Source organism: Diabrotica undecimpunctata, chromosome 5 (assembly GCF_040954645.1).
Source record: "Diabrotica undecimpunctata isolate CICGRU chromosome 5, icDiaUnde3, whole genome shotgun sequence".
In the NCBI taxonomy this organism is placed as follows: Eukaryota; Metazoa; Arthropoda; class Insecta; order Coleoptera; family Chrysomelidae; genus Diabrotica; species Diabrotica undecimpunctata.
Window position 1 is genome coordinate 76,734,918 of NC_092807.1, and position 26,135 is coordinate 76,761,052.

The window sequence follows — 26,135 nt, forward strand, 5'->3', positions numbered from 1 at the left end:
CAGGCAAGATTCAAATGGAAAAACATGGAAAAAGACGTAAGAAAATACATTAAACAATGTCATAAATGTCAAATTAACAAACCGAAAAGACTACATGTCGAGGAATTCGTGATATCGGACACTTCTTCAAAAGCTAGGGACATAGTGTACATAGACACGATAGACACAATGTGTGCAAAAAAGAAGCCGAGACAATAGCTCGCGGAATTTTCGATCATTTTATACCAACATACGGACTCATGAAACACATCAGAGCAGACCAAGGAACAGAGTACAAAAATGAAGTAATGCACGAACTAACAAAAATGCTAAAGATAGAGCACAACTTCTCAACGGCGCACCACCCACAATCGATTGGAAGTTGTGAGAAACTACATAGAAGAAACATGAAGAAACGAGTACGTGAGATCACTTATAGATGAAGACAGAGAAAATTGGGACGTGTGTTGCAGAATGTTCACATACTGCTACAACACAACCTCTAACACGTATCATGGATATACACCATTCGAATTGCTGTATGACAGGAAAGTAAACTTACCTGAAGACACACGAGATGTTCAACCACGTTGCAACATAGACGCCTACTGCAATCAGTTACGCTATAAACTACAATTCGCACACGAGAGAACTAAAACCTTCTTATTAAAACACAAAAAATAGCGACAGGAAAGAAATAAGTCAAAAGCGACGCCACAACACTTCGAAATAGGAGACCTAGTCCTGGTCAAAAGAGAACAGAATTGTAAGTTTGATAGTCTTTATGCAGGTCCTTTCATAATAACAGAGGTAAATAACATTAACTGTAAAATTAAGATAGATAACGGTAAGATCAAGGAGGTGCATCAAAATATGCTATACGCTTACAGTCCAGAAACACAGTGAATTAGTGATATGTAAAAACATGAACAATTATATTGATATTGAACATTTTTTTTGTTACTAGATATAAGGAAATATGTACCAAACATTTGTATATAATTCTATAAATATGTATATGTAAATAGTGAATGTAAATAATTTATGTATGTACAGTAATCAGTTTATTACACGAAAAATTTTCTTCTTTCGGAAGGGAAGAGTAAAACCAGTTTATGTAATTGATTGAAAACAAACAGCACTCAGAAAACTTTTCTTCTGAGGGATAACGATGTAACGGGATTTAATTAAGCATTCAGAAATCAGATCTAAGTAACCCAATTCAGTTTAAAAATTTAAAATCCTTATTGCTTATTGCTCAATGCGATTGTTTGTTTATGACATTGAAAATATCGGTGTAACTGGAACACGCTTAGTGAAATTTGCAATGTAATCAAGAGCTTATTTAATATTATGTACAAATTATATTAGTAAAAATTATTATATAAACAAACGCACGTGAGTTAAATAGCTGGAAAATAACGGGAGTAGATCATTATCATTAAGAATATTAAGAATTAAGAGTTAACACTCGAAGCTAGTGTTCCCATCCGTCAACTGGGTACTCTATCTATTATTGTACTTATAAAACCAATAAAATAATTATGAGTATCCAGTGAGTTCGAGTTAATCAACTCCATGCAGGGGGTAAACTACCACTAGACTTCCACTACATGGAACTTCTTGATGGAAACAATCTAATAAACATTATATGATTATCCAACATTATATATTATTATATGTCATAATATATATATATATATATATATATATATATATATATATATATATATATATATATATATATATATATATATATATATATATATATATATATACATCCTACTATCATTTTCGCATCGATACATTATGCTTTTACCATCAATTTAGCATCGTCTTGCAAAGTAGCATCTGTATATCGAAGCTACTTTACAAGACCTTAATAACTTTTTTCCTGTACTTGTTACAAAAATTTTAACCATCTCATTGATTAGAGTTTAGATACCGTATTGGTATTTTAAAATATCCGCTTTCTTTTTTTATCCCTTACTGAGTTATTCCAGAAAATGTTTGAGTCTAAAATGATGGTACAGTGAAAATATTATATATATTTAGTTCAGGGTTTTGCCGTTTACTGGCTGCCATTATATACATGAAAATGTATATCCCACTTTCATTATCAATCATTTTAGCATCAGAAATTTGGCATCGTTGTTGAATATAATATTAACCACAATGAAATAGTAAATTTAAGAATATATATATATATATATATATATATATATATATATATATATATATATATATATATATATATATATATATATTGTTATGATATGTAAAATCGAGAAAAATATTGGGTTGATTAAAATATTTCAAAGTTCAAAAACATTAAAATAATTCAGATAAGTAGGATAATAACCAACAAACATTTCGAAGAAGGAAAGTTTTTAAATTCTTGGATTACCTGTATTAAACAAAATGTAAGCTATGCATAAATTATTTCTTTGTTATACTTGAGTGACCCGCATAATTTTAAGTGAAATCCAAAGACAATTGAACAGGGTTTTCCAAATACATTAATGCAGTGATTAGAGACAATAGAAGAGATTTTAGAAGGAGGTTTTTGTTAGTTTTTAAGAATTATAGAAAAATATTATTTGTAAATAAGTTTTAGGAAATTTTATAATTATAGGTAAAAATTTGTTTGTTGTCGAAATGAAAAAATGGGGGAATTGTGACGAGTTTTGATTGGCGGAGATTGAAAAAGGTGGGATAGGTATGTAGGAATGAAAGTTTAGCTAGATTTAGGAGAGAGAAAAGGTAATCAGTTGGTTTTCCAAGTCTGTAAGACGAACAGTGATTGTTCTCTGGCGGTTCCCGAAGAAGTAGCAAGCAGTAGTGTTGAATGTTAGTGAGTTTTTGTGGAGTTAGTGTATCTGACAGAAGCTGAAGCAGCAAAATATTGTAAGTCATATTTTCCTACTTATATTCCAAGAGTCACTGTTCAGGCCAACGAGAGATTCAGTTTATCGTAAAGAGAAGATATTCCAAGAGTCATTTTTCACTCGGGCCAACGAGAGATTCAGTTTATCGAGAGGAGAAAGGCTATCATAATTTGAATGATTTGTGCTTTTGAAGGAGATCATTAAGGACGATATACTTGCAACAATCTGTTGTAAGATTGCTGATTACATAGGGAGCGGTTGAGAGGAGATAATATAGTCTACAAGGAACAAGGATTTGGACCACTCATCATCAGAGAGAGATATTTTTGTTTTCTGCAGTTTTTTCTTTTATTGATAACACAATTTTTACACTTAATTTAGAAAGGATATAAATATTTTGATTAGGAGAGTTAGAATAGTTTGGGATTTTGAGATTTCAATTAATATTGTTTGTACCATTAATTTTGATTGTTCACGTACGTAGAAAAAAATTTTGAGAATCATTATATGAGATTTGTTTATTGAAAACTTTTGAGTGTGAATTATTTCATTATTTTTATTTCAATATATAGTGTTAGATCATATGTGTTTTTTATTATTCCGGTATTCTTTGAACCTTACCTTTCACATGTAATAGCATAGATATTGAAGCACGAATTTAACCCTGAGATAAAAGAATTAAAAATTGTGATAGAGTCATAATCATATCATTTAAATAATTTTAATTAATCAAAAAATTAATTAGCTAATTATTGCTTGGCGCACCAAGACTTTAAATATCACAATAACTGGCTTCCAAAACGTGGGGCTTGAAAATATCGCAGCTTTACATTTGAAGGAAGGGAAAGAGATCTGGAATAAGTACAGGTGATCCAGAGATAAAAACATATAACATTGAGGGAATTTGAATTTGAAAGTATTTTGACAATTTTTCCAGGGAATATAAATTTGATTTATTGAGTGATCGTAGTTAGTGGATATTTACTGCTATTGAATTATTTGATTTTATTTTCTTTACCAATCGTACATTTGATATTTATTTTGAATTATTTGAATTTTATTGATTGCATATTTGATATTTGTCGTGAAAATTTAATACATTTGGGGAGAAATATTGTCGTGTTCTGAAACATATAGAGTGTTGTAAAATTTCACATTTGGCGGGGACAAAAACAATAACAAAAAGTAACAACATGTCTGTCACAAGGAGACAAAGTAAAATGCAGGAAAGGAAGGAGGATAACAGAGAAGATGAAACAATTTTGGAAGAAGTATCGGATAATGAAGGAAATGTGACAATAGTTGAGGAGAGAAAAGAACTATCAGGAATAGATAAAATATTACAACTAATGCAACTCCAGTCACAAAAAATGGATGAAACAAAACAAACAATGGCAGAAACGAAACAAACAATGGAAGAAAACCAACGGGAAACAAGGCAAGCAATAGAACTAAATAACAGAAATATAGAGCAGCGTTTGGAAAACTATGAACAAAAATTAGAAGAAAATGATAGGAAAATGGAAAAGCGTTTGGACAAATATGAAAAAGATGTAAAAGTCTGTTTAGAAAAAGTCAGAGAAGAAACAGAGAGGAAACTAGAGATGCAGAGAGAAGAAATAGAAACTAAAATGAAAGATAGTAAGACTGTCCAGAAAAAGGAATTAGAACAGTTAGAAGAAAAATTTGAAATGGCGCTACAAGAAGACAGGAAGGAATTAGAAAGAAGATTAAAGCAAAATGAAAAACAAATGGCAGAAATTGAACTAAGAGGGGTAGAGAGAAAAGAAGTTATCATCCATGGAACAAGCGAGGCGAAAATACAATTTGGCGGGGATATTCGGAAAACACACCCAGTACCGTTTGTTAAAAATTTGAAAACCAAATTACAACATATTAGATATTTTGACGATTGCAAAGAAACAATTAGAAACCATTTGAAAGAAGGAGCAGCGTTATGGTATGAAAGCAAGGAAGATGAGTTTGAAAATTGGACAGATTTTGAAAATAAATTTCTCAACTATTTCTGGGGGAAAATTAAACAGAGAGAAATCAACCAAGAGCTACAGAATGGAAAATATCACGAAAAAATGGGAATATCTGAAGAAAAATATGCTTTGCAGATATATAACAATTCAAAATATCTAGAATACAAATATTCTACCGAACAGCTGGTAGAAATGATCAGCAGACATTTTGAGGAAACGTTGGAAGATCACGTGATTTTGAGAAACTATCAAGATATTGATAGTTTGTGCCAATTCCTTCAATTAAAAGAAGCGAAAAGAAAAGAAATGAGAAATAGAAGACAACATGACCAATATAATGGACCGGAAAGAAGGTATTCATCAAATTATGACCAGAGAAACCGACACCCCAGATCAACAAACGAATATAGGCCGAGAAATTACAATAATTACAATAGACAACAAAATTACGATAACCGGAATGATACACAAAATAGAACAAATGAAAATCACAACAGGAATAGAGATGCACAAAATCCTCCGAATAGGAATACTAACGAACAAAGGGACGATAGAAATAACCAGAGCTTCCAACAACAAAATAGAAGGGAGATGAATCATGTAGCAATAGGAAACGAAAGACAAATTTCTAATTCTAATCTAATATTTTTAGATGCATTTATAAAACATAAAGCGATTAAAATTGTGATTGATTCTGGCTCGGAGATATCGCTAATCAATAAAAAACTAGTAAAAGAATTAAATTTGGACAGATTTGTGTATAAGATTCCTAGGGTTGATTTAGTGGGTGCAAACAATAAAAATTTGACGACAGTAAACGAAGGTTTGGGAGTACAGATAAGAGTGGGAAACAAATTCCATATTATGAAATGTGTGGTGATTGAAGATTTAAATTATGATATGATAGCGGGAATTGATGAATTGAGGAAAAAAGATATCACCATAAATTTTTCGGAAAATAAACTGGAAATCAGAGCAGAACCAGACAACACAGGAGAAGAAAAGCAAACAGATAGGAAAACAAATTCTGGAAGGATCAATGCACAGGAAAAACGCAAAGAAATCGATATGACTGTAGAGGATAAACCGAAAGTACAGGAACAAGATCTAACAGAAGAGAAAAAGAGAAGGAAGAAAAAGAAGAAGAGTTCGAAAAGAAAGCAGGAAAATAAGATGGAGACCAGAGAAAAACAGGAAATAGAAGGTACCGAAGAATTGTTGGCAACCGACGATAAAACAGAATGGAAGCACGAAGAAAAAGAAGGTATCATCAGAGAAATGAAAGGAATAGAAACATGGTGCTCGGAATACCAAAGGGAATTAGAGGATAAAAAGAAAACAGAAGAAAAAATGGCACTGATGGACGAGAATCCAGAATTTTGTAAAGAAGTGATCTTGTTAATGAAGTAAACCGAGTGGCTAAAAATTATGAACTTTCTTTTAAGGGAAAATACTTGGAAAAATTTAAAACGAAAATATATCCAATCCCGTATAAAGACAGGCAATATACGGGGTATTTTAACATTCACGACATTTATCAGTATCATAAGTAGATTTTAATAACATAGTGAAATAATTTGATCCTAGAAAACTTTTGTCATTTTTAAAATTTAACAAAGAGTTTTCGGCAGATCAAATGGCGGGGATTTGTTATGATATGTAAAATCGAGAAAAATATTGGGTTGATTAAAATATTTCAAAGTTCAAAAACATTAAAATAATTCAGATAAGTAGGATAATAACCAACAAACATTTCGAAGAAGGAAAGTTTTTAAATTCTTGGATTACCTGTATTAAACAAAATGTAAGCTATGCATAAATTATTTCTTTGTTATACTTGAGTGACCCGCATAATTTTAAGTGAAATCCAAAGACAATTGAACAGGGTTTTCCAAATACATTAATGCAGTGATTAGAGACAATAGAAGAGATTTTAGAAGGAGGTTTTTGTTAGTTTTTAAGAATTATAGAAAAATATTATTTGTAAATAAGTGTTAGGAAATTTTATAATTATAGGTAAAAATTTGTTTGTTGTCGAAATGAAAAAATGGGGGAATTGTGACGAGTTTTGATTGGCGGAGATTGAAAAAGGTGGGATAGGTATGTAGGAATGAAAGTTTAGCTAGATTTAGGAGAGAGAAAAGATAATCAGTTGGTTTTCCAAGTCTGTAAGACGAACAGTGATTGTTCTCTGGCGGTTCCCGAGAAGTAGCAAGCAGTAGTGTTGAATGTTAGTGAGTTTTTGTGGAGTTAGTGTATCTGACAGAAGCTGAAGCAGCAAAATATTGTAAGTCATATTTTCCTACTTATATTCCAAGAGTCACTGTTCAGGCCAACGAGAGATTCAGTTTATCGTAAAGAGAAGATATTCCAAGAGTCATTTTTCACTCGGGCCAACGAGAGATTCAGTTTATCGAGAGGAGAAAGGCTATCATAATTTGAATGATTTGTGCTTTTGAAGGAGATCATTAAGGACGATATACTTGCAACAATCTGTTGTAAGATTGCTGATTACATAGGGAGCGGTTGAGAGGAGATAATATAGTCTACAAGGAACAAGGATTTGGACCACTCATCATCAGAGAGAGATATTTTTGTTTTCTGCAGTTTTTTCTTTTATTGATAACACAATTTTTACACTTAATTTAGAAAGGATATAAATATTTTGATTAGGAGAGTTAGAATAGTTTGGGATTTTGAGATTTCAATTAATATTGTTTGTACCATTAATTTTGATTGTTCACGTACGTAGAAAAAAATTTTGAGAATCATTATATGAGATTTGTTTATTGAAAACTTTTGAGTGTGAATTATTTCATTATTTTTATTTCAATATATAGTGTTAGATCATATGTGTTTTTTATTATTCCGGTATTCTTTGAACCTTACCTTTCACATGTAATAGCATAGATATTGAAGCACGAATTTAACCCTGAGATAAAAGAATTAAAAATTGTGATAGAGTCATAATCATATCATTTAAATAATTTTAATTAATCAAAAAATTAATTAGCTAATTATTGCTTGGCGCACCAAGACTTTAAATATCACAATAATATATATATATATATATATATATATATATATATATATATATATATATATATATATATATATATATATATATATATATGGCATAAAGTGGACTCCGCCCATGTTAAAATTCAGGTTCGCTCCGTAGTCAACTGGACACCGATATACGGAGCTCACTTGACCATTCCATAATATTAGCTCTGTCGATTCGTCAACATGTATAGTTTCATAATTTTTAAAAATTTTGTGGAGCCCTTAAGTACCCCTGTATCATGAATGTATATTGCTTAGTTCACGTGTATATCTTATAGGGGTCGTTCAGATCTTTTTCACTGTATATTGGAACCATAGGTATATCGGTTTAAGTAAGCTCTGATAGTCTGGCAACTCTGCCATTAAGCTGTATACTTCTCGCGTATAGTCTGAACGGTTGATATGGACTCCTTATTTTTGTTACCGTTCATACGCATTACAGTGTGTAACAGATATGTATACTATTAACCACCTGTTTTTGGTAGGTACGTGCTTTTCTAAAAATAGCTTTATAGATACAAAAGGATTTCGTTACCAAATTGGATTTTTTTCATATGCGGAAATTTCCTAATGTATTTTGTTAACGTGAGTATGTCTTAGTACGTTTTATTTAAGAATTCGATAAATAAGAACTTTTTTTATTTCATCCAATGTTTTATGATATCTTGTATACAGATTTTTTATTATTCTATTTCTGGTTTTATCTGCGTACTACATATAATTCTGGATAGGTTATCTGAAGGTTATCTCAAAATAAATATTTAAGTGCTTAAATAGATATTTTTGTGTAAAAATGGATAGTAGTGCACAAAAAAGGGAAGAATGCTTAATTTATCTAACAAGAATTATACCACTTCACCCATGTTACATACTTCTGAATGTTTTATCTCCTATTTAGGGGTAATATGTAGTCAATATAAGTGTAGCTAGTGTCAAATTTGCAATGATCTTTATAAGTAATAGCTTACTGACTGTACTTTACATGTTCAGTTCAAATAAATAAACCTTGTCCCTACAGAAAAGAGCGATTTGAATGGCAAAGTCAACTAAGAAAGTGAAATGAATCTTGTATCACCCCAGATTCACACAGGTTAACCGGTGTTTGCAGGCAAGAGTCCTCCTGGCAGATTTAAGGAAGATAACTACCATAAGGAAGTTCCTTTTGAGGGTTCAGATAGCGAGAAGCAGCTTATTTTTTTTGTATATCTTGCAGATGTGTTGATCTAGCCAGTTTTTCCTCGATTCTAGTCATAAAATGGGTTGTTATTCGTGAAGTGGATCTGGACTTTGTTTCTTTTGTTCTCTAGCTACTTATCTTCGGATATTAGGTGGATTGATAACTACGATATTGTAGAGCTTATGTATGGATGAGAGTCTTAATATCAGCTGAATTTGGCTGACTAATTTATAGCTAAATCTACGTGTCAAGTATGTATTGATGTCACCCATACAAGCAAGGTATATTCGGCAGCAGAAGCATAGAGTTCAAGCGTCTACGTTTTAAGAGTGGAAGGATGTGCTTCCCATTTTTAGCTGACAAGTTCGAGGATAATACTATTTTTCTGGTTCTAGTTTGCCATTTACTTTTAAACAAAGTTCTGTAAATTACAAAGTGTGTTTAATGATTTCATGATACTAGTGGTTCAGGTATATGTTCAAATTTGTGAAAGCGTCTCTGATAGGGACATTGAAGAAGCACACCTGACTTTTTCCAGGATTTGGCTTAAAATTAATTTATAATCTATTTTTATTGTGTTTAAGATATGATTTAGATTTTTCTCCACTTCAGCAACAAAAGTTTTTGGTTGTGCAACAATAGATGTATCGTCTACGTAATAAAAGTCCTAGTATTTACTGGTATGGGTTGTGTAAATGTTATACAGTGTAGGTGCCATTACGGTACCCCAAAGGAGACCGTTCTTCTACGTTCTTCATCTTTTCTTACCATTGAGTGATACGGAAAATCTTCTGTTGTTCTATTACCTAAGGGGATATCGCTGTGTTGGGCAAGATTTAGCATGTATGACGAACATTATCTAACCTGTCATATATAGCCACTTTTATCTTTAAATTTAAGTTTTTCTTCTATTATCGGTTTATATTAAGGATCATAGGCAGAAGTATTGTGTATAGCTGAAAAAATAAATAGATATATTGGCCGATAGCTTTTGTGGTCGTTGGGGTTTTTGTCAGGTTTAAGCAAGGCAACAACTTTGTCTTTGCTTTGCTTGTCTACAGACTTTGGATATTAGCCATTGTTGTATTTTTTTGTCCAAATTTTATAATTAGTTTTGTGTTTAGATCTTCAGTCAGGAGCCGTAACATTGTTCATAATATACGTGGATAGTGGATCCAAACTTAACATCGTTGAAAGGTTTCCTCAGCTGACAGTTTTGTCCTCTCTCATTTTAAGTTTTTCTTTGGTTCTTCTTTGCCGGCATTTATTATGTTTATTTCGTTATTTTCAGCGATCAGCTTAATATCAAATATCCTAGGTTTGGCCCTCTATTTGCTTCCTGCAGTAGAAATACGTCACATTTATGTTAAGCGTATATGTCTGATAAGCTTAAGTAAAGTAGAGTGTGTTTATCCGTAGATATGTCCTTAATATTTATAGACATAACTAGAATAGTTGGTCCTAAAAAGGACCGATTTGACAAAAATCATATTGAACGGGTGATTGAAGAATTAACCGATTAAATAATTATTCATTATCCAGAGTAAGAGTATGCTCGATTGCGGTGGTCTTATTGTAACTTCAAATTTCGTGAAGGCTTCTACTTTGAACTCAATAAAAATTTAAATTTTACATACTGTTAGTTTTAGACGATATTTCGAGTCAGATTTGTTTAGTAATAACTATACTTAATATAGTCTCTTTGTGAAAAGTAAATGAGCTTGTAATATCTGTTTACAACTCATATGGATAATAAGGAAATAAACAGGTTAAAATGTGACAACAAATTGCTATATAACAGTACGAGACAATATTCATATGCTGTGACAAAATCATCATATTTACATTGATATTTATGTGGCAATTAGCTGTAAAAGTCATTGCCTTTTTTGCTCTCCTATCATATTTTAGCATATCATATTTTGAGTGAAAATGATCCTAAATTCGTCTAATAATATTAAGTTTTTAAAACAGCTGTGTTTTTATGCTCATTCGTTTACCTTTTGTTGACCAGTCTGTGTAAATATAAGGGATTTATATAATCTTTTCATTTCGTAATCTTTTCGTTTCATAATTATAGTTCTCTTGCTTTTATTTTCTATGATAATACATATACATACCCAATTTAAAAGAGAGAAAACCAGCGAGTTCTAAATTTACATTTTTACACAAAAATTATTCTCTCTTTCTCCCTATATGTTATATAAAGATCATCGTCATCGTATAGTCAGAACGCAACAAGATTCTACCGCCTTTTTGAAAATACAGCCACGTAAATGAGGTTTTTAAAATTTATGTCAATATTTCTGAAGTGCCTTTTCTAGGATAATTTTTTTTAAGCCTAGTTCGTTTGATTATATGTAATTGATTTGACAGTCCACAATAGATAAGTATTGATTGTAGGTAGGATAGCAGGTGTTGATAAATATAATGGGTCGGTAGATAGTCTCATTATTCCTAAATCTGACCATATGTTACCTCCCCCTTCATTTGTGGAAGTCCTAAGGGCATTTTTTTCCTTGGGGCATCCTCCCAATTTAACTTGGCAATGCAGTTATTATAGAGTCTTTGGATAAAGCCAGCGCAACTTTAGCATTGAGATTTAGTTTCTTGTACAACGTTGCTATCTTTATATATGCGTTTGATCTTGGAATTAGTTCTGTTCGGTATTGGTTAGTACTCGGACCTCTGTAAGTCGGAAAATACCTCTGATGGCTTTTCTAGCAATCCTGGTCTAATTAATACGTTCTCGTCACGTATCCACACATTAGCACTGGTTTGATCACTATTTTATATATCCTGATTTTAGGGATTCGAATTAGACTTCTGGATTTAAAAGAAGGTTATATATACATATGCATCAGTTAGCTACCTGAATATTTCCTTTTATTTCTTATGTAACAACGTTACCTACGATATCTAAGACGCTGCAATCTTCAAAATTATATGGCTTTATTGTTCCGTTATGCCCTACTCTAGATCCTCTCTTTTGTATGTTAAAGAACATTTATTTGATTTTCTCATTAGTGACTATTAGACCGCTTTTTTTTGCTGCTACTAGCATTATTTTATAGAATTCTATTATTTAATTTATGGATTAAATCCGGATAGCAAATAGATATTCTTCACTTTCTCAGAGAAATAATATTCTAACACACAAAATCCTATTAAATTGTCAAAACCTTCCTTGCATAATCTATTCACTTATGAGAAGCAGCAGCAATATCAGTACCATAATAATGCGTATAGTTCTGGACTGGCTAATTGTTGGGTAATGAGAAGCATGAGTGTAGCAGTTTTAATGTTTTCGGGACTGCTACCTGGTACCGGGAAGTAGAATTATCATTACCTAGTTAATGCATATAGGAATTATTGCCTGCACTTTATTATTATTAAACAACACTATATTCCCTAGTAAAATAATCATGAATTAACAGTAAGAAAAATTTTTGAACGTTGGTTATGAAAACATCATGTACATACCACCGGGTTCACTATGTCGATATCCAGCAAAATCCTTGTAATAATGATACGGGAAACCAAAGATGAAAATATGCTCCAAGAAACTCTTTGTTATAAAACAGTCGAATAAAATACAGATTATCGATTCAAATAGTCAAAAAATTAATGAACAGCTTACTAAAATAGAAATAACGCCTATTTAAGATGTACTCTATTAACGGCCCAAGGGACAAAGCACTCTTAGCATGTGCTAATGATATAGATCTCATAACTCTAATAAGAAACTCTCCCGTCCACAAAATTCAATAAAGTGAAGAGAGTACGAAAAAAGTTTCACACAAAATCAACGAAATGAAAACCAAATACAAGCGAATCAACAAAAGAGATCAATTCAATAAATCTAGATAAAATATTAAAGTTAACACTACAATTTTGAAAATATGGAACACTTTAAATATCTTAGAAAAATAATCGTGGTTAATAATAATGCCACTAAAGAATCAAAGAGCATAATTCAAACTTTAGACCTATTTTAATCCATGGATGCGAATCATGGACAAAATAGGAAAGAACTACGAATATATGAAAGAAAAATAATAAGAAAAATGTTTTAACCTCATTATCATATCGCTTACCAATCCGTATAGAATAAGAACATATACTTAATAAAGAAAGCTCTTATACCGATATTGTTCAGGAAAATAAATCGCTTAAGGTAGATCGGACACATGCATAGACGTCAAGATATGAAACTTGTAAAACTGGTATGGAAGGAAGTTAGCACAGAAGAATGCCATTTGGGCGTCTCAGTATGCAATGGAGAGAAAACTTTCAATCATATCTCAAAAAATTAACATTTCGTTTGATTACAGATTCGTGGAAAAGCGATCAACTTGGAGACTCACCCAATGTTGTAGCGCTACGTAACAATGATGATAAAGAGAAAGGAGAAACAGTGACAAAAAGCAACAAAAATGGACTAATGGAGCAAAGCTGCTTCAAAATCTTGATTGGAAGGGATTGAAATGAAAGTATAAGAAATACAATGGATGATTGATGGATTCGAGAAACTTGAGACTTGAGAAAGGCACTCTGCCGAAACATCTGTAGTGATAAGATATAATTAATTTTGTGGAAATTTTGAAAACAAAGTTTTCAGTGTTTTATTGTTAAATAAAATGGAATTACCATACCACATTATATACACTATAATAACTAGACAACTTACATGATACGGACATACAAATCCCAAAATAAATAAATCCCAAACTGATACACCCAAAGCTACAAACTATCGATGTTTATATGAAAGATAAAACCGTATGACACATGATCGTGCAATGTCGCGGTGTCTTCACAATTTTATAAATCTCTTTTAAAAGAATAGTGACACGTGACACCTACACATTATCACATAATTGTGAACGGTATATTCCCTAAATATTAAGAAGTTTTCATTTTAATCTAAGAATATGTTTTATAATTTACGGTAGATTTAATGTATTTAAAATTTTACAGGATCCGGTATCGTAATAAGAAGTAAAATTTCACTACAAGGCCATGGAAACGTGTTAAATTTTACTTTCGATATTTTTTTATGAATATAATAAGTAAAAATATAGTAAGCTTTATTTTCTTATTGAGCCGTATTTTATAAACATCAAATCACATCTTCTGTTTGACTTTCTGTATTTAGGTTAACCACTATTTTTTTCTTCCACGTTCCTTCTTATTTTAGATTGAGGTTATATTTACAATTCTTTCTGGAACGAGCTGTAATTTCGGCATGCTTTGTCAGATGCTGTTTAACATCTACTTGAATATTAATATCGTTTGAGAAATTTTTTCTCAGATACTTACATACATTTGATTTTCAATCTACTTTTAATGTTATTTTAATTGGTCAAGTAGTGTGTTCGTACAGTTCAGTTATAAGCGAAAATAGGTGTTGTACGCATATTTCTTTTGGCATCAGCCATAAGTATATCCATTTGACTCTGTCGAAAGCTTTACGATAATCTATAAAATAAACCTACAGTGAGATATTATGTTCCCTAGACTTTTATAGTTTTTTTAGACTTTTATACTAATATCTTTAAAATTAAATGTTTGATGAAAATCTCTACGCGACTTTGCTTCTTCTCCGACAAAGATAGCATGTATATATCTATAATATGGTTTTCAGTGATCAGCTTAATACCAAATACCCTAAGTTAGGCCCTATATGTGTTTTCTGCACTAGAAATACGTCAGATTCGTGTTTAGCGCATATGTCTGATAAGTTTAAGTAAAGTAAAGTTTCTTTATCTCTAGATATGCCCTTAATAGTTATAGACATAGTTATAAGAATAGTTGGTTCTAAAAAGGACCAATGTGACAAAATCATATTAAAAGGGTGACTTAAGAATTAGCCGATTAATTAATTAATCATTACCCCGAGGTACGCCCGATTGCGGTGGTCTTATTAGTACTTCAATCTTCGTAAAGGTTCGTTTTTTGAACCCCATAAGTAATGCCTAATCTTTTACTTTTTATTAAAAATTTAAATTTTACATAATGTGTATTACTTTTTGACGATATTTCGAATTAGATTTGTATAGTAATAATTTGAGGTATTGAAGAGCCTCTTTGTGGAAAATAAATAAGTTTGTGATATCGGTCACAACTAATGGGTTTATCACAGATTTCAAAGGTTACATTTTAATTCAAGGTTTTATTTACGTATTTTTAATATTAAAAGAGTAGGAAAATACATGTTTATGCCTTTATTTTTTTTAATCTATTCTATTTTCTTTCTAGAGTACAGTCTTTTTTGAACGACCTGTGTTCTTTTTTCAATTGGGCTCTTGTCCAAGGCTATGACAAACACTTTGTCCTCTGCTATTCTACATTAATATGACTGATTCATTATTTTCTCTTTCTTGCAGCTATTTTAATGTTGTTTATCCTGTATATCTTCTGTATATTATTATTTGTTTTATGTATTAAAACTTAAATTTTGGTTATTATTAAGATTATCTTAACGTTTTTATTAATTGTCTTGTTTCTGCGGTACGAATATATGTTTATCATGATAAGTTGTAATGCATATTTCATTTAATGTAATTAAAGTGCTCTTTGCTTTTGTCAATAAAATTGCTTTCTCACTTCTCCAGCGATAGGTCTTTTTTTTCCTCATCAACAACCTCATCCTCGCTCGATACGGCTATTCTAAGATATTTAGATTTCACTATATGTTCTATCATTTGGTTTTTATCTCAAATTTGCACCTAGGATGAAATTTTTATAATATCTTATATCTGATGCTTTCATATTAAACTAGAATAAAATACTTGGTAGATAATATTTATTCGTTTTGAGTACAATTTTTTTAGAACCTAGTATATAAAAAAATAAATATTTGGCTGTTCAGTGTTTTCCAAGTATGTAAAACATACATACAAAAGACTTCCATATTAGATTATACATTTAATAAGAATGTCTAATGTCTAAATTTAAGATTTTATATCTCAAAATATGTGACAACAAATTGCTATATAAAAGTACCAGGCAATATTCTCATGCTGTGAGCTTTGCTACTCTATTGCTTTTATGGATGTCTCCTCTATTTCTGTTCACAATTCTTTAATTTTTTTAACGTATAAGCGATGTTTAATTTGATGTCAATATTTTTGAGGTGTGTTTCAATGAAATTGACATTAATTTGATAGTTTCCACTTTATTAGTACTGATGGTATATGACTAGCATCTGTTGGTACTATATATCAATTTCAACATGTGGAAGTGAGAGCACTTTCCTGTTAGTAATTCCAGTGTCAATTATGACGAAACCAGAAATAACCCATGATATTCTCCCGGGATTTTAGTATTTGCGTTGATTGAATATTATAGGGTATCCAATATTTCAATCAACGGTATTTCAGAGTGATTTTTATTAATTTTTATATATATTTGCAAAATGGAGAAGAAAGTTCAGTACAGGCGGTTAAACAGCTGATCTGTCAATTTAGAAGTAAGAGCAAGTACCAACTTGCTGAAAAGCATACCCATACACAAAAGTGATGATAAAATGTACTGCACAAACTGTAGCGGTATAAGCTATATATAAGCTATACATTAATAATTAGGATATACAGTATTTTTCTAATATACCTGGAACGATTGAGTGAATACGTGAACTATTAAATAGGAGACTATTATTGTGGAATTAGAACAACTTGTTCTAAAAATTTCCAGAGTCAATGTGCTAATTGCGCGTAAAATAAAACTTTTTAGACTAAATGTGCTACAGCACGGTGTGACTCAAATACATCCAAAGCTAAAAACTATCGATGTTTGTATGAAAGATGAAAATTTCATTTTTAACTGCTAATTATCATGAAATGGTAAATTTATCGCTACGGGACATACCGATGTTGCGGTGTCTACCTGCGAATTTTGTTAATATCTTTTAAAAGAATATTGGCACGTACATATAATCACATAATTGAGGACGGTATCTTGTACCTAAATCCTAAGAAGGTTGTCGTTGTTATCTAAGAATAAGTTTGACAATTTACAGGAGAACGGTGTTGGAGTTCTATTACTCAGGACTCTCACATGAAAAACATTTAGCTGATAGTTGTGCTCCTAAAGCGTATCAGAGTGCTATAGCTCACAAAATGGGTTCAGTTACATTGCAATGTTTTAAATTTTTCGTGATAAAATGAAGTAATTGATTGTTGTTTTGAAAAAGTAAGTTGTTTTTTTATTTTTGTATTCTTATCATTATATAAATGTACCTGATATTGTAATGTCAACAACATTTTTCATAATATATTCTGAAATGAGCTTTCTGTCACTGATAACTAACAAAAGTTTTATTAACTTCTCGTTAATATAATTATGTAGATATTTAGATTTTTATCTTGTTCTTACTATAGTGCTAAAGCACAAATATAGTCATAGGCTACTGTATTTTTTTCATAGGCGTCATAGATTTTAACTGTGTGATAGCATATGTGTCTATAATAACTAGCGCATAGAAAATAATAGAATTTTGTAACCCGTACTTTATGTTTATTATCCTTTGTTGTATTGGAACATCTAAAAGTATAACAATACATTTTAATTGTTGAACAAAAGAGAAAATAAAAACACTTTTTGTGGTGTGCCACTTAACCTTACACAAAATCGTTCACAAATATTCAAATGGTAGTAAAAGTTTCCGATATAGGCCGCCAGACGGCAGAGTCTATACTATGAAATGTTTTTCATACGGTTTTCGGATCAGATTTTTGCAAAACATCAAATTACAACTTATTTTTGCCTTTCTTTATTTAGGCTAAGCGCTACTGTTTTTTTCTTCAGCGTTTCTTCTTAATCTAGATTAATGTTATATTTACAATTCTTTCTGGAACAAGCTGTCATTTTTCTCAAATATCCATATTGTTTGGTTTAGGCGCCTTATGGTTTAGCATGCTTTATCAGATGCTCTTTAAAGTCTCTTTCAATATTAAAATCGTTTGAGAAATTTTTCCCAGATACTTGTATTTCGTTACTTAATCTATCATTTGAAGTTCAATCTTCTTTTAATGTTAGTTTAAATGGTCCAGTAGTGTGTTCGTACAGATCAGTTATAAGCAAAATTAGGTGTTGTACAAACAAGTACAACAGTCAACAAGTGTATTCATTTGACTCTGTTGAACGCTTTACGATAATTTATAAAACAAATCTATAGTGGGCTATTGAATTCCCTAGACTTTTATACTTTTTTTGGACTTTTATAATAATAGCTTTAAAATTAAATGTTTAGTGAAAATCTCCACCCGACTTTAATGAATTAAATATTTTAATTAAAAATCGACATATCTATTGAAATTAGACAGTAAAAAATGATGTTATTAAATTTTGATTTATAAATTATTGTAAGGTACCTGAATACAATATGCCCATGTTGGTAATATGCCCATTTCCATGTTTTGCTTTAATATTTGATATTCGGGGAAGGAGGCGCTGGACACACTGAACGCCTAATATAACTAAGCCCGTGACCGACTTCAAGGTTAGTTGTGAGCTTGCCGTGGTGCAGTCAAGTTGTACGTGGTTTTTAAGAGCGTGTTTATAAAAATTGACGTCAGTTTTCACCTCTGTTTTGCACTTAAACGTTTTAATTTGTCTACGACATTAAGTGATTTTAGTCTGCCATAGAGTACTTAAAATGTAAGTAAAAATAAAATATATTATTATTCAAAATGTTTTTATAATTTAAGAAAATGTATTAATCATCATGTGTCAACAATATGCCCATAGTGTATGCTGACAATTTGCTCAATTGGGCATATTGCCAGCTAATTATAACAGATAATTTATTGATTTTTTTTTGTTTTAGATAACATGCCTCGTGTCAGAAATAAGGAAATACGGTCGCAATGGAGCAATCAACAGCTAGAATCCGCAGTTGCAGCAGTAATGAATGGAATGTCATACAATGCGGCAAGTCAAAGGTATAATATTTCTAGACGCACTTTGAAACGCTATGTAGAAAAAAATTGTACCAAAAAGGCAAAAATGGGGAGAAAGACTATTTTGAATATAGATCAAGAAAACGAATTGTCTCGACGAATTGTTAGATTGGCAGAAGTTGGGTATCCCCTCAGCAATAAAACTTTAAAAAAATGTGTGTTTACTTATTGTGAACAAAACAATTTGCCACACTTTTTTTCACAAGGAACCAAAATGGCTGGACGTTATTGGTTAAAAGGATTTTTGCAAAGACACCCTGAAATATCGATAAGGAAAGCACAAAACATGAATCCTGCTCGGGCTCAAAAATTGAACAAGTTCATAGTAAAAGACTATTTTGACAAATTAAGGGGTGTACTTCAAGAATTAGATTTAATCGACAAACCTGAAAGAATTTACAATGTGGACGAGAAAGGCTGCAGACTCAGTCTGCATCATCAACAGACCGTTCTAGCAAAGAAAGGCGCGAAACGCGTACATTTGGTTGCTCCGGAACATGGGGAAAATGTAACTATTGTTAGCTGTGCTAACGCCAATGGTACCGCTATTCCTCCTGCCGTTTTGTTTAAAGGACGGCGCATGAAGCCCGAATGGAAAGATAATTTGCCTCATGGCACGTTGGCGTTGATGACCCCTAAAGGCAGTATGAATGTGGAAACCTTCATTATTTGGTTGGAGCATTTAGCAAAATATAAATTGGAGGGAAAGTGTCTTTTAATATTTGATGGAGCCTCATGTCACTTAGACATTTCAATTGTCGAAGCTGCCGAGAAATATCAAATAACCCTTCTGTGTTTGCCTAGCAACACAACTCATGAACTCCAGCCGATGGACAAAGCTGTGTTTCGTTCCTTTGAACACCACTGGGACGAACAAGTGTTGTTGTATTGGACCAAATACAAAGAACGTGCTTTAACAAAGCAGCGATTTGGGGAAATATTTTCGATAGTGTGGGACAAGGCATTGACACCTTCTAACATTAAATCAGGCTTTGCTGCAACAGGAATATTTCCTTATAACCCCGATGCTATACCTGAAGTTGCTTTTGCCCCAAGTATTTTATCAGAAATTGAGAACATTGATCCCACTCCCATTAATGTACGCCAGAAAACACCATCTCCTACTCCAGGCTGTTCATATAACTCCTCTCAACAAAAAAGGGTACCAAACTATCAAAAGACCCAAGATTACAAAAAAAAGAAATCTAGAACTGAAACATCATCAAGTGATAGTGATATCGGACCCATTAATGTACGCCAGAAAACACCATCTCCTACTCCAGGCTGTTCATATAATTCCTCTCAACAAAAAAGTGTACCAAAATATCAAAAGACCCAAGATTACAAAAAAAAGAAACCTAGAACTGAATCATCATCAAGTGATAGTGATAGCGGACCCATTAATCTGCGCCAGAAAACTCCACCACCAACTGCAGGCTATTCAAAAAGCTCTTCCCAACAAAACTGTTTGCCACAATACCAAAAGACGCCAATTCACATGAAAAAGAAGTCTAAAACACAAACTTCATCAAGTGAGAGTTCTGGCAGTTATACTTCGGAATCAGAAGACAGCGGCGAAGAAGTTGAATTAGCAATAAATCAGTTTCATAAAAAAAAGGAAACTTTCCTTATGAATTCTGAAAAAAATGATTTAGAGGTTTATAACAAAGAGAATAACAATCTTCGAGAAGAAAAAAGTAATACTGAAGAAATAAAAACTTGCCAGGGCAAAACTTTGGACACATCGTTTACGGAAATGCTTGAGACTCCGGCAAAAATTGAGAAAAAAAATACACAAAATAGAAAGAAGGCAATAAATAGCAGAGCTATAGTGGTAAAAAAAAATGTATTTTCTACCACTAGCACAGGTCCACGAACAGATATAAATAAAGGCACGAAACAAACTCTACCAGGTTATTTGGTAAAGAAAAACAAAAAATCAGAAGACGTAGCAAAATGGTTTTGCAAAATTTGCGACAAAGCTGAAATAAAAGACATGCGACTATGCTTTATATGTGTACAGTACGTTCATGAAGAATGTGTAGGGCTGACAAAATTCGATAAGGAATCCTTTACCTGTCCTGATTGTACCCCACAATAATGTTCCTTAATTTTAAGTTATTTTAGTTAAAAATTCTTTATTTTGACATTTTAGTTTTTACAAAAAGGATTGTTTAATATCTTTGTTTGGTTAAATGTTTTTTATAGTGTCAATAAATATAAGATTTTGTAAGTATATGATGTTTTTTAATATTTATTTCCACATCATTTAGTGTTTTAGGTAAGCGCATATTACCTTCACTCGACTGGGCATATTACCTTCAGGGGTTGGCAATATGCCCAGATTGAGGGGTTTAAAAAAAAAAAATTCGATATGAAAAAAAAAAATAATTGCCAAACAATAAAAAAACTAGCGATGTTTAAACACCTAAACATTGTTATATACCTTAGTTTAAATTCAACTACGCTATTAAACAAATATTATATGTCATAAACTGCAGTAATCGAAAAATTAGAAAGACCTCTCTGTTGTATAGTTTTCTTTAATTAATAGGGTAACAAACATTATAATCCTACCGAAGGAGCTTCTACTTTCATAAACTGTTACACGATTACTCTATCCGATGTACGTATATTTATGGACTAAATGTTTCAGTGCCAATGCATTTTAACAAAAAATACTAATTAATAAAAATGGAAACTGAACTTTTCAAAGTTTATAATAGACACTTTCTTATGTTTGAAAATATATAAAGCAAGTAATATAAATTACCGCCTTGTTTATTAAAACTAAAAAGTAAAATAAAGTTATGTGTCGGTTAACAATTTATATTTAACTACATTAGCCAAATAGTCCTGAAATTCCTCCATGACTAAATTGATGGACATTTAAATAAATTTCAAGTTCCAAAATGTACCTGCTGTAAAATTTGAAAATCTACTACTAATACAATTATTGGCAACATCGCAGGAGTTTAGAAGTTTACGCAAAATGGTAAATACGGATCCCAAAAATGGTTTATCCTGTTGTGGAGTCCACTTAATCCTACATGTTGGTCGGAGTCTACATAAAGCGCTACTCAGATAATAATATACACGGTGTATATTCTACTGGAGTTAGTATAATACCGTTTTAGAAAGGAGCTTACATTAACCGCTAGATGTATATATATATATATATATATATATATATATATATATATATATATATATATATATATATATATATATATAGAAAAGAAAAGATATTCTATCCGATAGATAGAGGATATATATATATATATATATATATATATATATATATATATATATATATATATATATATATATATATATATATATATATATATATATATATATATATATATATATATATATATATATATTAATGTGATATTAAAAGTCAGAGGTGCGCCAAGCAATTAATTAGCTAATTAATTAATTAATTAAACTTATTTAAATGATGCAATTATGATTTTATCACACTATTTAATTGTCTTATCTCAGGGTTTTATTCGTGCTTCAATATCTATGCTTTACATATGATAGGTAAGGTCTATTGGAATACCGGAATAATAAACATATATGATACAAAATTATATATTGAAATAAAATGCTCAAATATCTTAAATAAAAAATATCTCATACAATGATTATCAAAATTTTGTTCTACGTACGTGAACCTTCAAAAATTAATGTTATATACTATATAAATTAAAATTTCAAATCAAAATTGTTGTTCTATATCTCCTGATAAATATTTCTAGCTTTTCGAAGCAATTAAAAGAAAAAAACTTTGTTGATAAAGAAAAACTGACGAATGGTAAAAAAAACTATCTCTCTGAAGATGAGTTGTCCAAATCCTTGTTCCTTGTAGCCTACACTATCTATTCTTCGCAGTTCCCTAGGTAATCAGCAATCTTACAACAAATTATTGCGAGCCTCTCGTCTTCAATGATCTCCTTCAGATGCACGTATCGTTCAAAAGACGCTAGCCTCTTCTCCTCTCGATAAAATGAATCTCTCGTTCCGGCCTGAACAGTGACTCTTGGAATATATAAGTAGAAAAGTATGACTTACAATATTTTACTGGATCAGCTTCCGTCAGGATACACTTAGTCCACGAAAACTCACAAACATTCACTTCTAATGCTTACTATCACTTGGGAACCGCCAAAGAACAACGACTGTCCGCCTTGCACCCTTGGAAAACAACTGATTATCTTTTTTCCCTCAAAAATCTAGCTAAACTCTCATTCCTACATAGTTATCCCACCTTTTTTTAATCTCCTCCAATCTAAGCTCGTCATACGTATCCCCATCTACCATTTAGATAACAAACAAACAATTTTACCTCCACCTTGTTTTCCTGCTTTCTTTTCGAACTATTCTTGTTTTTCTTTCTTCTCTTTTTCTCTTCTGATTGATTTTTTTCTTGTACTTTCAGTTTATCCTCTACAGTCATATTGATTTCTTTATGTTTTTCCTGTTCATTTGTCCTTTCAAAATTTTTTTTTTATCTGTTTCCTTCTCTTCTTCTGTGTTGTCTGGTTCTGCTCTGATTTCCAGTTTATTTTCCGAAAAATTAATGGTGATATGTTTTTCACTTAATTCATCAATTCCCGCTATCATATCATGATTTAAATCTTGGATCACCACACATCGCATAATATAGAATTGGTCTCCCACTCTGATCCGTACTCCCAAACCTTCATTTACTGTCGTCAATTTTTTATTGTTTGCACCCACTACAGCAACCCTAGGAATCTTATACACAAATCTGTCCAAATTTAATTCTTTTACTAGTTTTTTATTGATTAAAGATATCTCCGATCCAGAATCAATCAAAATTTTAATCGCTTTATGTTTTATAAAGGCATCTAAAAATATTAGATTGGAATTAGAATTTTGTCGTTCGTTTCCCGCCAACTGTATAAACTCTCTCAGGTGACAAAATATACCGGAGAGTTTTTTACTTTTGTTTAGTGGATGCTTTATTGAAAATCCTGTCTGGATTCATTGCATACATCTTCTTCCTCGTTTTCTATTGCTACATGATTAATCTCCCTTCTATTTTGTCGTTGGAAGCTCTGATTATTTCTACCGTCCCTTTGTTCGTTCGTATTCCTATTCGGAGGATTTTGTGCAGCTCTGTTCCTGTTGTGATTTTCATATGTTCTATTTTGTGTGTCATTCCGGTTATCATAATTTTGTTGTCTAGTGTAATTGTGGTATTCTCTTGGCCTATATTCATTTGTTGATCGGGGATGTCGTTTTCTCTGGTCATAATTTGCTTGGTACCCTCTTTCCGGTCCATTGTATTGGTCATGTTGTCTTCTGTTTCTCATTTCTCTTCTTTTCGCTTCTTTTAATTTAAGGAATTGGCACAAACTATCAATATCTTGATAGTTTCTCAAAATCACGTGATCCTCCAACGTTTCTTCGAAATGTCTGCTTATCATTTCTACCAGTTGTTCGATAGAGTATTTGTAATCTAGATATTTTGAATTGTTATATATCTGCAAAGCATATCTTTCTTCAGATATTCCCATTTTCTCGTGATATTTTCCATTCTGTAGCTCTTGGTTGATTTCCCTCTGTTTATTTTTCCCCCAGAAATAGTTGAGAAATTTATTTTCGAAATCTGTCCAATTTTCAAACTCATCTTCTTTACTTTCATACCATAACGCTGCTTCTTCTTTCAGATGGTTTCTAATTGTTTCTTTGCAATCGTCAAAATATCTAACATGTTGCAATTTAGTTTTCAAATTTTTAACAAACGGTACTGGGTGTGTTTTTTTAATATCCCCGCCAAATTGTATTTTCGCCTCGCTTGTTCCATGGACGATAACTTATTTTCTCTCTGCTCCTCTTAGTTCAATTTCTGCCATTTGTTTTTCATTTTGCTTAAGTTTCCTTTCCATTTCTTTCCTGTCTTCTTGTAACGCCATTTCAAATTTTGTTTCTAATTTCTCTAGTTCCTTTTTCTGGCAATTTCGTATCTCCTTCATTGTATTTTGGATATCTTTAATCTCTGTCTCTTGTCTGGCATTTTTTAGGGTTATTTCTTCTATCTGTTGTATCAGTTCTTACTTTATCCCCTCGACACATCCTTTAATTTCCTGTTCATAGTTTTCCAAACGCTGCTCTATATTCCTGTTATTTAGTTCTATTGCTTGTGTTGTTTCTTGTTGATTTCTATCCATTTTCTTTGATGTTTCATTTTGGTTTTTCTCTATTGTTTGTGTCTGTATTTGCATCATTGCTAATAATTTTTTTAACATCCCTGTTTCTTTTCTTTCCTCCATTATTGTAGCATTTCCTTCATTATCCGATCCTTCTTCAACAATTATTTCTTCTAATCTGTTATCCTCCTTCCTTTCTTGCATTTTGCTTTGACTCCTTGTGGTCGACATGTTGTTTCTTTTTGTTCCTGTTTTTTGTCCCCGCCAAATGTGAAATTTTACAACACTCTATATGTTGCAGAACACGACAAATATTTCTCCCCAAATTTAATAAATTTTCACGACAAATATCAAATATGCAATCAGTAAAATTCAAATAATTCACAATAAATATCAAATGTACGATTGGTAAAGAAAATAAAAATCAAATAATTCAATAGCAGTAAATATCAACTAACTACGATCAATCAATAAATCAAATTTTTATCCATTGGAAAAATTGTCAAAATACTTTCAAATTCAAATTCCCTCAATGTTATTTTTTTTTATCTCTGGATCACCTGTACTTATTCCGAATCTCTTTCCCTACCATCATACGTAAAGCTGCGATATTTTCAAGCCCCACGGTTTGGAAGCCAGTTAATGTGATATTAAAAGTCAGAGGTGCGCCAAGCAATTAATTAGCTAATTAATTAATTAATTAAACTTATTTAAATGATGCAATTATGATTTTATCACACTATTTAATTCTCTTATCTCAGGGTTATATTCGTGCTTCAATATCTATGCTTTACATATGATAGGTAAGGTCTATTGGAATACCGGAATAATAAACATATTATTATAACATATAACGCTAGCCTCTTCTCCTCTCGATAAACTGAATC

The 26,135-nt window shown here is 31.4% G+C and overlaps 2 protein-coding genes across 4 annotated transcripts in view; one reads left to right on the top strand and one right to left on the bottom strand.

Moving 5' to 3' along the window:
- LOC140441400 (protein arginine methyltransferase NDUFAF7 homolog, mitochondrial) overlaps window positions 1-26,135 on the bottom strand; it is a 378,831-nt gene that overhangs the window by 190,457 nt on the left and 162,239 nt on the right. The gene's annotated exons all lie outside the window — the stretch shown is intronic.
- Window positions 18,475-21,164, top strand: LOC140440902 (uncharacterized). The gene is made up of 2 exons (XM_072531266.1): window positions 18,475-18,761; window positions 18,931-21,164. Exon 2 carries the CDS (start codon window positions 18,936-18,938, stop codon window positions 21,162-21,164), a length of 2,229 nt encoding a protein of 742 aa, XP_072387367.1. The 5' UTR covers window positions 18,475-18,761; window positions 18,931-18,935.

Excerpts from the sequence above, each read along its gene's own strand:
- LOC140440902 (XM_072531266.1), top strand. The coding sequence starts at position 18,936 with ATGCCTCGTGTCAGAAATAAGGAAATACGGTCGCAATGGAGCAATCAA.